The 14,684-nt window shown below is 31.6% G+C and overlaps 2 protein-coding genes across 2 annotated transcripts; one reads left to right on the plus strand and one right to left on the minus strand.

Annotated features, from left to right (window-relative positions):
• Positions 1-6,965: 6,965 nt before the first annotated feature.
• LOC111999472 (plant UBX domain-containing protein 8) lies at positions 6,966-9,976 on the minus strand. Its single transcript, XM_065769484.1, has 7 exons — positions 9,753-9,976; positions 8,708-8,778; positions 7,993-8,542; positions 7,827-7,910; positions 7,635-7,750; positions 7,125-7,206; positions 6,966-7,022 (listed from the first exon to the last, which is right to left on the minus strand). Exons 1-7 carry the CDS (start codon positions 9,834-9,836, stop codon positions 6,966-6,968), a joined length of 1,044 nt encoding a protein of 347 aa, XP_065625556.1. The 5' UTR covers positions 9,837-9,976.
• Positions 9,977-13,734: 3,758 nt separating this feature from the next.
• LOC136065806 (GPI transamidase component GAB1 homolog) lies at positions 13,735-14,497 on the plus strand. Its single transcript, XM_065769485.1, has 4 exons — positions 13,735-13,993; positions 14,070-14,117; positions 14,202-14,262; positions 14,374-14,497. The coding sequence occupies exons 1-4, from the start codon at positions 13,837-13,839 to the stop codon at positions 14,408-14,410; spliced, it is 303 nt and encodes a 100-aa protein (XP_065625557.1). The 5' UTR covers positions 13,735-13,836; the 3' UTR covers positions 14,411-14,497.
• The last annotated feature ends 187 nt before the right edge of the window (positions 14,498-14,684 follow it).

Genomic DNA, 14,684 nt, shown 5'->3' on the forward strand with positions numbered 1-14,684 from the left:
TTGCTAGAATTTTTTTTTTTTTTAAAATAAAAAAAAATTTTTATCCTTTATTTATTTTATTTAATATTCAAAAAGGTACGGGGTGTTTAGTCTTTGCCTCTTTGGAAGTCCTTGTTTGGATGTGATTGTAACACTTGTTGAGGAACAAATGTTTAGAGGGGACAGAGATGGGGAGCATGGGATTCATGGGAAGCCACATTAGCTCTGTCAAGTGGGGTTCAGTTATGATAATCTTAAATGCTTAATCCTATAGTCCAATAGCATCAGTTGGTGGGCTACTTTATTTTACTATTGACAAATAGGAGGTGCTGCTCGATCAAAGATTTTTTTAAATTTTTTGAGAAGTGCTCGATCAAAAAAGAAACAAAAAGAAAGGAAAAGAGAAAAATATTGTAGTTAATGAACCTTCGAGATATCAGAAAGCCCAATCTTGGCGCTCTGACTTTCGTACATGTGGTTGTTGGACTCTTCTCCTCTCAAAATAGGACCAATGTATGATATATCAAACGTAACTGTCCATAAGATGCCAGTTTTTAGACAAATTATAATTCAATCATTACAGCCAAGAGTATTGTAGCTCAACTATTCTCAGTGTTTCTAAGATAAACGTCCAGGGTTCAAATTTCCCATACCTCAACTATCAAATAATTAAAATAAAATAAAACTCAGTCATTAAGGGAGGGTTCTGATTCAGTGTTGCCATCATGGTAGACTAGCTTTCCATTATACATCAGTTGACATTTGTTGCTTTCCATTATTCAGTAGTTGACATTTGTTGGTGAGTCAGACGAAAAGCCGTAGTAACAAGGGGCCTGGGTCCAAGTCCACTCATTACTCTGGCAATTTAGTTTTGTAGTTGTTATGATCGCTCTGGCAATTTACTCATGCTAAGCAACCAACAAGCCTAAAGAAGCATCACAACCTGTCTTGTTCCCTTATTTTTTAACAAAAAAAAAAACCTCCAACTTGTTTTCCTAACTCTCAATATCAATGTTACTAACCCTTCCATGTCACTGCAAAAGTGAATATATACGTACATGATAAGACCCGGTTCTTGCAAATTGCTACTAACAACACATTGCATTGAAGTCATGCCTATACATACTTACGCGGCGTCGAGCAATATTTCTTTGACATGCATATATTTTTTGACAATTTATAGAGAAAATAATCATATATATGAGCGAGCCCTAGTTCTATATTTAAGATGGATTGACTGTCATGAGTCATAACTCTCTTGAAAAATAAAATGTTACAACTTTGATGGTCAAAAATGGTTGTGTCCCAATTAATATTTGAGCCTTTTAACATAAGGAATCGGTATTGTTACATTAGGTTATTAGGGTCATGTGCCCTACAGTGCGACCGAAAGAACAATACTTGCGCAAGATTGCATTTGCATAAATGAATCTGAGTCGAACTTGATTGTTTAACAAGGTAGGCTTTGTCTTTGTATATACATAAGCTTCCAGGTGGTTTCCGAGGCCCAAGCGTTAATGACTATCCCAGGTCATGGATAGGTCATGGGTGACCACATTTACAGCTTGCTTTTCTCAATAGTTTTGTTTCTTTATTCAAAGTTCAAACAATTATTTTATATTATATTATATAAATGTGATACCAGCAGTCAAATGAAAGTGAACTAAGGTGCTGTTTGGATTTAAGTGAAGAGAAAAGCTAGAAAATGGTTTCATTGTCTTCCTCAATTCTTGGATGACGTGTACGTGTATCCTCATTTATGCATCGACACTCCTCCCCATCTTCTTTCATACTGGACAAAACAGGGAAAACATATTCCGAGCGAAAAAGAATTTTATAGTAATAATTATATGAATAAGATTACCTAAATCAATGCTTATTGGTTTCAAATGCTAACCTAACAATACTTAAAATATTATTCTGTTTAATAAGCTTATTTTAATTGACTAACGAGTCTGTATGTATGAATGTAGCCTTCATTGACATCCCTCTAGTCCAAGTCTCTCTTCTCTCTACCCCTAAATTCTAAAATCAAAGTTGGGGTCGAGGGGAAAAGTATGATGAAAGATTAAATGTTGGCTAAATGTTTGAATTTGATTATTATATAAAGGGAAATACAACGAGTGCCCCACCCTTTACTCAAAAAAAAAAAAATAAAAAAATAAAATTATATAAACCCACAATAACTAGAGGTCTTAATGAAGCGAGGAAAAAAGCAGGAAATAAAAGAATAAAGCTTTAATAAAACAGAGTATTTCAATACTTTTTTTTTTTTTTTGAAACATTTTAAATGTTTATAATACTAGTTGAGATGATGTACACATCGAAATTTCTAAATCTTTTCTCAAAAAAAAAAAATTCTAAATCTAAAATTTTTTGTTTGAAATAATAAACATAAAATGAAAATGTGAATATGAAGAAGTGATTCTATTTCTTTGAAATTAAAAGGATAGGGATTGTTCTTGGAAAAAAAAAAAGGCATTGTTATACATTCCCATAACCAGTGTATCTGGCTTATATTCCACTAATGTTTCTCCACTGCACCGTCTCTAGATCTAGCAAAATTGGACTCGGGCCGATAACTTGATTCAAACCCAAAGGAAAATACCCAACTTGAATCTAAGATTTTTTACCAAAAGTAAAAACATATTAACTGATGACTCAACCTGTTTTCTAAACTTTTTTTTTTTTGGTTTTTTTTTAATATAAAAATCATACTATATAAACTAGCAAATCAATCCAAATGTTAAACCACGTAAAAGTAACATGACGTCAACCATCCAAAGTAATTATTACATTGAATCAACTATCAAATAACATCCACTAAAAAGTAAAAAGTCTTCTTTCTAATTTGACCATGGGACAACAAGTTTAAGAGAAATTGAGTTTACAATATAAAATTTGAGAGCATCAAAGTAGCTCAGATTGAAACAATATCTTTACATTCTCTGGTGTGATAAAAGGCTCTAAGCATTGGTCTAAGCTCTAAATTTCTGCAAAAAACCTCATAATATTCTTGCCATTGTCAATCTCATTTGCTACAAGTGAACAAACTTCTCTTATTGTTTTTTTTTCCCTACACACGCGTGCCGCGCGCGCGCGCGCGCACACACACACACATATATATATATATATATATATAATTTTATGGACTTTTTTAATGTAATAATTAAAAAAAAAAATCAAACCTAGGTCTTTTTTGGGCATTTAATGGAAAATTATTTCATTTTTATGGTGATGATATTGCTAGTAAACTTTAAATTTTGTAAACTAACGAATTTATGTTTTTTTTTTTGATATTTAGTATTTTTTTTTTCATTTATTTATCTTTTTTGCATGTGAAAAATACGGATAAACCCATAATCCAATCTACCAAACTCGCTTGCAACACATTTATGATAACCCGTTTTGACATGAACCCGATTAACACGACCTGTTTGCCAAGTCAACACCTCTGACAAAGCATGCATAATTGCATATATGTCATAACTCAAATAACTCGGGTCATATGAATTTTTATTTGATTACTAACTTCACTAATTAACCCAAGCAGGCTTTGTCAACTTCGTTATTCCCGCTTCTTAATAAGAAGAAGAAAAAAAAAATCCTGCACTTTGCCTTTCTATAATCATAGAATGATTTTTAGTTGGTTTTATAACCTGTTTATTAAATGTTTAATCATCTAGGTGTTACAAATTGAGCGGCTAATCAAACGTGAACGTGCGACCTCGACTAACCACCAATATGAGTATTACAACCTTTATTTTTCTTCAATTTCAATAGCATTATCTTCCTTTTAACTTAATCTAGCCTCTCACAGAGAGAGAGAGAGAGATAATATAAAATTTGATGGACTTGCTTGCATTGCAACAAAAGGTCAACCCTCACACTCAGTCAATACAAGAAAACGAACAATTTCTGTGTGTATAATATCTAAATAAAAAAAAAACATATAAAACATAAAATAGTTTATTGACTACCTGAAGGTGACTCAACATACTTAAGAAACCTATATATATATATATATATAAACTTCTAAATTTGGAAAGAGAACATCGCAATTAGCGAGTATAATAGTGTCATTATAATACTGTTCTTGGATTTAAACCGTATATGGGAGTGTCTTAGTAATGGATTCAAGTCTTAATCACTTTTATAGTGTATAATATTCACCTAATCATCAGCCTTAAAGTTCATCACTTTCTTTCCTACCAAAGAAACCTGGTTGCATGTACATGTTAGCTTCACTTCCTCTAAAAAGTTTTCCTGCACTGCGAGCACACACCAATTAGTTTTGCACCTATTGCAGTAGAAGACCATAAATATTTGTTCAAAGCATGCGTTTGGACAGTTTTTTTTTTTATATATATATATATATTGTAAGGATAAAATTATGGTCTAAACTAATAGTAACTTTTTTTTAATGAAATCAAAGCTAATAGTATTGTCTTATAACTAATAAATCCAAGCATATTTGTATTTCTAGATCCTTATCAGGTAAAAATCTTTTCTATAGGTATCTTGAATTGGATTGAATTTTGATTTTAAAATTAACTTTCTTAAAAATATCAACTCAAGTAATTAAGTTTGACAAATATCATTTTTAGAATTATTATTTGTTATTTTCGTTCTTTTGGGGTGATCTAAGTGGTCTAAGAACGGCTTCAAAATAAAACAAACTCTATTTAAAACCTTTTCAACTAAAATTTTCTTAGCAAAATATTTTCTCCTTTTCAACTGAAAATTTCTTAACAATATATTTTCTCCAACCTACATGGACAAGTGCTTAGTAATTATTTCAAATTGAGACTTACTAGGGTTGTTAGTGAACCAATCTATCTATGAGCAACTTGAACTCAATTCGAAAAAAGACCTACTTATGTTCGTTTGTTTAGCAAACAAACCAAGTTCAAACATAATAATATGTTTGTGAACATGCAAGCTTGATTTAATTGTATACCTATCTAGAAGTGTATTTATAATTTTATATAAACTTAAGAATGGATTGTGTAAATTTGTAAATAAGTTTAAATAATATCAAATTAGTATTTATAGTTTATGGATAATATAGATTTCATTTGTTGTAAAATTCATATTTGTGAAGGGGTAAGAAATTTAAACATTATTATATTACATATGGAAAAAAAAAATCAAGAAGTTTGTTTGACAAAAAAATGAACCGAAATTGAATTTCTCATCTTATTTGATGATAAGCTTTAGTTTAATTTGTGTTTAAAATAAAATTAAATAAACATACTTGAACTTTTAATATGCAACTCAACTAGTTTCAAATCCTATTTACCAACAAAAATTACCACGAAATGATTGAATGGAATTCCATTTTTCTGTGCTTATTTCCTCAATGTTGCCAACAAGATTGAAAATAGACATGATAACCAAAAAGGATGAATAATTTAAAAAAGATATTTTCATTTTGGGGGAAATGATTCTATTCCCATGCATATATTGTGCGAAATTTTAATTGGTAATAAAACACATTACTAATTATAAACCAAACTCACATGATTTTGTATAGAGACAGAACATTAAAACCCGAACCATTGGCAGTAAAAAATAGAAATTGAGGAGGGGCTTGTTTTGGACATGGAATAAATACCAAACTTTGTTCTTGAATTGACGAGGTGATGGGTTGGATTCACATCTGGGTATTGCACCTGGTGCAATAGCTTATCAAAGGTTGAGATTGAAAGTTGAAAAAGCAACTTTCAATCTCAGCCATTAAATAAAATATATTAAAAAAGAGTAAAAAAATTAAAGTTAAAAAGTGAAAAAAGTTAAAAAAATTGTGAAGGTATTGCACCTTATGCTGATCCGTGATGGGTTGGTAGTCATGTGGGTTAACCACTTCCTCACGTTGGGAAATCTGAGAAAGGAATAAAAGGTATCCAAGGTTGAGTCAATCACTCAATCCTATCAAATGCGGTAAGTGTTTGGTCAAATTTCTTGGGACTATAGAATTTAAGAATTGCACAATTTTAGATAAATCATACACGAAAGTTGCTATACATTATTATTATTATTATTATGATAGGTAATAAGGGGATTTTATAATTTATATAGGAGTAATAATAAGAGAGTCCATACAATTTGATAAGCTCATAAAAGTGATTGCTACTATGAAAATGAAAGTGAATATCTTAATTTTGCAATAATTTTTTTTAAATGCTTTAATAATTCATGAATACCTATTTTTTATCGTGCACAAAAACATTTAAGCATAACTCACTGACCCAACCCAATCCAACTTGACCTCTGTAGGTTGAGTTGGGTTGATTTCTACGCATGTAATGAGTTAGATTCAGAATTTATTAGCTCATTTCAATCCAATCCATACACACCGTCCATAAAAGGATATGATATTTAGTGTCACCATTATGAATTCAATTCACGTACATTCTTCCATAATTTTATTTTTGATACAAAATCGAAAGTTTATTTTACTCTAATTTAAGTATATATGTGTGTGAAGTCCCTTATGAAGTATTTATATTTGTGAAGTGACCATCGCACAAAGATGTGCGGTGATACATTCTTCCATATTTAATACCTGACTCATATAGAATGAGTCCCACACTTCATGTGACACAAAATACCACCTCTATAGTTACACGACACATCATGTAAGTATAGTTACATGTATATCAATGACATAAAATCTTTTTATTTATTTATTTATTTTGCATAGAAGATTGTAGAAGGTGAGATCACCTCACAAGTTACAACTAGAAGCACCCAAGCACTTTCAGTCGTTCACGCTTCGCCTTACCATATATCTATAACAAGTATTTACTATTTTTCACTACTCCCTACTGCTAAATAGTATTATTAACAATTTCCCTTAAAAAAAACATATTAACATTTTTTTTTTTTAATTAACTCCCACACTACACACATATATAAAGTTCCTTCCCCTAAAGTACAAGCATTTCCTTTCTTTCTTCTCCAAGAAACCGAAAGAAAATTCCTCACCGAAACAGTAAAAATTCTGAGTTCCGATAAATTCTTACCTTTAATGGCGACACCTAATCAGGAAGCAATCGATACCTTCATAAACATCACAGGCGCGACGGAAGCCATCGCTGTTCAAAAACTCGAGGTGTTTTTTTTTTTTTTTTTTTTGACACACGCTGGGACCTATGCCTGACAAGAGGTTGCTCCTCCACATCTTCAGCATCCTCATGGATGGATGAGCTTCCAATCTCCAACCTAGTTTGATCACAATACCCGCATCATATTTCCTCCTCCCAATAGTATAAATCAAATATCATGAATTAAGAAATGGTTCACCACCATTGTGGCTGGTAGAGAGAGAATCCATACACATTGTCAGGGCAAGAAACCATATATTGCCCTATGAGACAATGGATGCTTTAATCCCTCTTTAGTCCTTTCATTTCCCTTTCTATGGTTACCTAACTTCAATACCAAATTAACTTGACCTGGAATCAGTGTACCAGGTAAAGCCAATATTAAGTTAAGCTTTAAAAGAATGAATTTTCACTCTTGATGGAACATAATGAATGATTGTTTCAACGCCACCTATATGCAAAGGGGTGAAAGCCTGACAGAGGCCTATGCTAAAGTAAGAAAGAAAGTGTGTGAACAACTACTGAGCAGCAACAAAGGACAGATACCTCCCATTCGATGCAGCAAATTCTCCTAGCTCAACCTCAGCTGGTTTAGAAGGCCCCACATTTGAAGCTACAGCAATTTCTCCTTGCTCGCGCAATGCTTTCTCTTGCTGTGCTGTCTGAAATCATTCAAAGTTAAAGGGGACCAAGATTTCATTTAAAATTTAAAGACAGAGAGAGTGTAAAAGAACACACCTTCAGGGACAATGAAACAACATGTGCAAGTTCAGCATCCTCCATGTGAGATTGGCTTTGTGTTGGAACTGGGTCAGCTAATTCCTGCGTCAAGATAGGTATGAATTTAGTACCGACAGAGAACATGGAGGCCATGCTTGGGGCAGTGAATGTTAGCGTCACATACATTGTGTGCACCCTCAGCCTCTCGTCTTGAAGCCTCAATGGCAGCTCGAACCATCTCTTCTTCTATGTCATTACTATAGTCAGGCAAATTCTCAATTTCAGGAGCACTTGGCCCAATATTTCTGTCATGAGAACCATCACCTAGAATATCAACCTTTTGTTCACCCCACTGTGCAGTTGAGGCAGCTGAAACATCCTCATTGTCTTCATCATCAATTATAACAGTCCCACGAGTATCTGGGCCATGTGCATGCACAGTTCCAGTGACATCCTCAATGGTAGGAGCAGGTCCAGAGTGACCGGCTGGCCGATTGTTATCTTTTACCTCTATGGGAATCTCCCTAACCTCTCTCGGATGCGTCACAAAGGGTGCACGGTTTGGAAAATCAGAATCAATATTGAAAATATTTCTACGGAAGGGTGGATCAGGAAGAGAATATGGATTTGTGTTTATAGGTGCAGAAAGAAGTGGTAAACGAGGTCCCTGTGGTTCAATTTCATCGACATCCATTAAGTCATCTTGTGGAGCAGCAACTGAGGCTTCATGCATGCTGTACATGAAAGAATGAATTTTGGCGTCAATGCTAAGTAGGAAGCATGAATCATTGCAAAATGCAGTGTGTAATTATTGAGGAACCAAATTTGATACTTTTTGTCTTCTAACGAAAAAAAGATACTTTCTAAAATGATAAATAACAGGAAATAAAATAACTTACTTTGCTGGTGTGTTTCTATCTCCTTCAGTAAAATGTGCATTCACGGCTTCGTTGAGATTGCCGCCATGCTCCTATTTGTAAGCAAGATAACAGATATTGCAGACAAGTAAAAATTAAGAACTTAATTGCTAAACAATTAAAGTTAGTCAAGAACTCGGTTGTATAAAACATAAAAGAAACCCGCTAAGAGTGTCCCAAGGACAAGTAGATAGAATGAGCTCATTACTCCATTTGTTATGATACTGGGTATATATTAAAAATCTCATTCCAGGCTGGGGGAGTAAGTTTCGTTTCTTACTTTCAAGTTTTTACAATTATTCGAGTACAGCATACGCTAATTGAGTTGCTTTGTAACTATGTTGGTCAAGCACTTGGGGTAAGGTTGTTTATGAAACACCTCTCCCAGAACCAGACCCCTGCAAAAGTTGGAGCTTCGTGCACTGGGTACAACACCGCCTTTGCTTCATAATTTTATTGAGTATATCAATATAACAAGTCATAAAAAATACAAATTTAAATCCAACACCATTAGAGGAAACCTTATTCATTTATCTTCCACCATATGAAATATTCGTAAGCCCATTTCTTTAATAACACTCAAATGCATAAATCACCATTGAAACGAAATTCATCAAGGACACCTAGGTCAGCCCAATACTAAAAACCAATCAAATATCTTTCTGGCAACACTCTCTAAAATTGACCAAACTACCTCAAGTCAATTACCATCAACAATAATACCATACCATCCCAAACAAACTAAAATCCCATCCCAATAAACCATAAACACGCACAAACACGCAAAAATGTCAAATATAAACAAATTACCAAACTAAATTGCCACGAAATGCAGACAGAAACCCTAATCAAAGTCTGGGCTCAACATTAACGAAAATTTTCAAACACTTATATACGTCAAATTGGGAATCGAATTTTCCAAGCTTAAGAAAAATAAATTTAGATATATCTGCCAAAATTAATCTTAAAAATTCATCTGTAAAACAATTTACAAAATTATAGGGAACAAAAAAAAAAAAAAAAACACCTCGAGTTTTTGAACAGCGATGGCTTCCGTCGCGCCTGTGATGTTTATGAAGGTATCGATTGCTTCCTGATTAGGTGTCGCCATTAAAGGTAAGAATTTATCGGAACTCAGAATTTTTACTGTTTCGGTGAGGAATTTTCTTTCGGTTTCTTGGAGAAGAAAGAAAGGAAATGCTTGTACTTTAGGGGAAGGAACTTTATATATGTGTGTAGTGTGGGAGTTAATTAAAAAAAAAAATGTTAATATGTTTTTTTTAAGGGAAATTGTTAATAATACTATTTAGCAGTAGGGAGTAGTGAAAAATAGTAAATACTTGTTATAGATATATGGTAAGGCGAAGCGTGAACGACTGAAAGTGCTTGGGTGCTTCTAGTTGTAACTTGTGAGGTGATCTCACCTTCTACAATCTTCTATGCAAAATAAATAAATAAATAAAAAGATTTTATGTCATTGATATACATGTAACTATACTTACATGATGTGTCGTGTAACTATAGAGGTGGTATTTTGTGTCACATGAAGTGTGGGACTCATTCTATATGAGTCAGGTATTAAATATGGAAGAATGTATCACCGCACATCTTTGTGCGATGGTCACTTCACAAATATAAATACTTTATAAGGGACTTCACACACATATATACTTAAATTAGAGAAAAATAAACTTTCTATTTTGTATCAAAAATAAAATTATGGAAGAATGTACGTGAATTGAATTCATAATGGTGACACTAAATATCATATCCTTTTATGGACGGTGTGTATGGATTTGATTGAAATGAGCTAATAAATTCTGAATCTAACTCATTACATGCGTAGAAATCAACCCAACTCAACCTACAAAGGTCAAGTTGGATTGGGTTGAGTCAGTGAGTTATGCTTAGATGTTTTTGTGCACGATAAAAAATAGGTATTCATGAATTATTAAAGCATTTAAAAAAAATTATTGCAAAATTAAGATATTCACTTTCATTTTCATAGTAGCAATCACTTTTATGAGCTTATCAAATTGTATGGACTCTCTTATTATTACTCCTATATAAATTATAAAATCCCCTTATTACCTATCATAATAATAATAATAATAATGTATAGCAACTTTCGTGTATGATTTATCTAAAATTGTGCAATTCTTAAATTCTATAGTCCCAAGAAATTTGACCAAACACTTACCGCATTTGATAGGATTGAGTGATTGACTCAACCTTGGATACCTTTTATTCCTTTCTCAGATTTCCCAACGTGAGGAAGTGGTTAACCCACATGACTACCAACCCATCACGGATCAGCATAAGGTGCAATACCTTCACAATTTTTTTAACTTTTTTCACTTTTTAACTTTAATTTTTTTACTCTTTTTTAATATATTTTATTTAATGGTTGAGATTGAAAGTTGCTTTTTTAACTTTCAATCTCAACCTTTGATAAGCTATTGCACCAGGTGCAATACCCAGATGTGAATCCAACCCATCACCTCGTCAATTCAAGAACAAAGTTTGGTATTTATTCCATGTCCAAAACAAGCCTCTCCTCAATTTCTATTTTTTACTGCCAATGGTTCGGGTTTTAATGTTCTGTCTCTATACAAAATCATGTGAGTTTGGTTTATAATTAGTAATGTGTTTTATTACCAATTAAAATTTCGCACAATATATGCATGGGAATAGAATCATTTCCCCCAAAATGAAAATATCTTTTTTAAATTATTCATCCTTTTTGGTTATCATGTCTATTTTCAATCTTGTTGGCAACATTGAGGAAATAAGCACAGAAAAATGGAATTCCATTCAATCATTTCGTGGTAATTTTTGTTGGTAAATAGGATTGGAAACTAGTTGAGTTGCATATTAAAAGTTCAAGTATGTTTATTTAATTTTATTTTAAACACAAATTAAACTAAAGCTTATCATCAAATAAGATGAGAAATTCAATTTCGGTTCATTTTTTTGTCAAACAAACTTCTTGATTTTTTTTTTCCATATGTAATATAATAATGTTTAAATTTCTTACCCCTTCACAAATATGAATTTTACAACAAATGAAATCTATATTATCCATAAACTATAAATACTAATTTGATATTATTTAAACTTATTTACAAATTTACACAATCCATTCTTAAGTTTATATAAAATTATAAATACACTTCTAGATAGGTATACAATTAAATCAAGCTTGCATGTTCACAAACATATTATTATGTTTGAACTTGGTTTGTTTGCTAAACAAACGAACATAAGTAGGTCTTTTTTCGAATTGAGTTCAAGTTGCTCATAGATAGATTGGTTCACTAACAACCCTAGTAAGTCTCAATTTGAAATAATTACTAAGCACTTGTCCATGTAGGTTGGAGAAAATATATTGTTAAGAAATTTTCAGTTGAAAAGGAGAAAATATTTTGCTAAGAAAATTTTAGTTGAAAAGGTTTTAAATAGAGTTTGTTTTATTTTGAAGCCGTTCTTAGACCACTTAGATCACCCCAAAAGAACGAAAATAACAAATAATAATTCTAAAAATGATATTTGTCAAACTTAATTACTTGAGTTGATATTTTTAAGAAAGTTAATTTTAAAATCAAAATTCAATCCAATTCAAGATACCTATAGAAAAGATTTTTACCTGATAAGGATCTAGAAATACAAATATGCTTGGATTTATTAGTTATAAGACAATACTATTAGCTTTGATTTCATTAAAAAAAAGTTACTATTAGTTTAGACCATAATTTTATCCTTACAATATATATATATATATTTTTTATAGTTAACAAAAATTTAAAAATTAATATTGATAATGTTAAATTCAGGTAGGTGTGTTTATTGTGTATTGCGTATGTATTTCATCTTATATAAAAAATAAAATAAAATAAAAAGAGATTAAATTCTATAAGGATGGAGTGTAAAACCTATGTTTTACACCATTCAATAAGTGATTGTCACATTAGCATTTTACTTAAAATTTATTAAAATTTAATACATCCTATCACACCTAATAACATCTTGATAGATTCCCAATTTAGTTAAGTTTATCTATGGGTATTAGAATTGATTGAGTGTGATTGTGTTTATTCTTAAATATGTGATAAGATGATGTGTCATGTTGGGATTTGAGGGGTAAAACATAGGTTTTACACCACGTCCTTATAGAATTTAATCTCAAATAAAAAAGGAAACTTGGAAGAATCAAGTTTGAGGTTATGATCATAGCCTCCTTGAGTACTTGTCTAGATTCATTGTATGATTCACATTAAATTTTAAATATTTAAAGGTGTACTCTATCATTTCATTTAATGACACTCTCTACATTATTAAATTTAGGACATTAATAAAATGAGAATAATATGTAATGGGTTGACACTTGTATTTAGTGCCTTTTGTATTGGACATGATATGATTTGAATATATCCCTTGCAATTATGCAATTTACATATCTCTTAGTATAACAACATATTACTTAAAAAAAATATATATATTATATATATATATTATATGCAATCTACAACTATCTTATTATAGTAACATATCACTTAAATAATTTTTTATTATTTTATTTTATAAAATAGCAGTATTGTTTATGACGCCATTTCATATAAAATCATATAATTTAATGAAAGTCTCTACATTATTAAATTAGTCTCTACATTATTACATTTAGAAAATTAATGAAATGGGAACAATCTTGTTATGCAATCTACAACTTTCTTAGTATCATTTAAAAAAAAACATATGTTAATAGACTACATATAAAAATTTATTAAAAAAAAAAAAGGTCCGTTTGGTATATATATTTAAATAATAATTTTTAGTCTTTTTAAAAATATGTGTGAATAAAAAAGTGTATAAAAATATGTATAATGTTAATTAAAAACTGAAAATATGGGTTAAAATATATATAAAATATTTGTTAACTTTTTCCAAAAAAATAAAAATAGAAAAACTATGGGTCTACGACACCGTTTCATATAGATAGATGATCCCATTGAAGTTAAAACTTAAAACTGAAAAAGTAAAAGTTAGGAGCTGGGACTTGCTCCCTCGCCGGTAGTCTCTCTCTTTCTGGTCTGGTCTGGTCAGGTCCGGAGGAAATGGAAGCTAAAGAGCAAAGCAAGAAGAAGGAGTCATGGTATTGGAATTGGTTGATAGGGTCAGTGGCATTGAGAGTAATACTCATATACTTTTCCAATAACCTCAATCTCGCTTCTCGCCCCGAAATCTCCACTCCGCTCACCAGCCTTCGCCGCCGTACTCTCTCTCTCTCTTTCACCGTTAATTCCAACCTTAGATCTTTAATTTAATTTAATTAGATTTTGTTTTGTAGTGGCCGAGGGTTACTGGTTGAAGCAGTCATCAATGTCTCCCTACGCAGGTTCTTATATTTTTAATTTCTTTTTTCTTTTTGATTGTTTGATTTGAGAATTTTGTTGTTGTTGAGATTTTTGTATTTTGACAGGATCTATGTACCATGGTTCTCCATTGCTACTCTCACTTCTTGGCCCACTCACTGCCAAAAGGTTACCACATTGCCCTTGCTTACACCATTCATTTGCTTTAACTAATTCATCTTTTCTTTTCTTTTCTTTTTTTCATTATTAATTTAATGCATACTTTATTGGGTGGTGCAGAATTGAAGGGCAACCTGATCATATTTTGTGCAGGTAACTAATATGTGTCTCTCTTCTTCTTCTTCTTCTTCTTTTTTGTTTGCTGTTTGGTTCCTGTATTTATTTTATTATCTTTATCATCTTTATATTTCGCGTTGTCTGTTTTAAATTTTAATCATCTGAAATTTAGTCATAATTGTCACTCATTTGAAATGAATACATTATGTGTACATTTTTGAGTGCTTGCATACACAGACGCCCGCGCGCAAGATTTTCATGGTTTTGGTGCATTTGGTTTTGCTTAGTGGTGTTTTGTGTTTACATAGGATGCT

Source organism: Quercus suber, unplaced genomic scaffold (genome assembly GCF_002906115.3).
Source record: "Quercus suber isolate HL8 unplaced genomic scaffold, Cork oak 2.0 scaffold_1178, whole genome shotgun sequence".
NCBI classification, from domain to species: Eukaryota; Viridiplantae; Streptophyta; class Magnoliopsida; order Fagales; family Fagaceae; genus Quercus; species Quercus suber.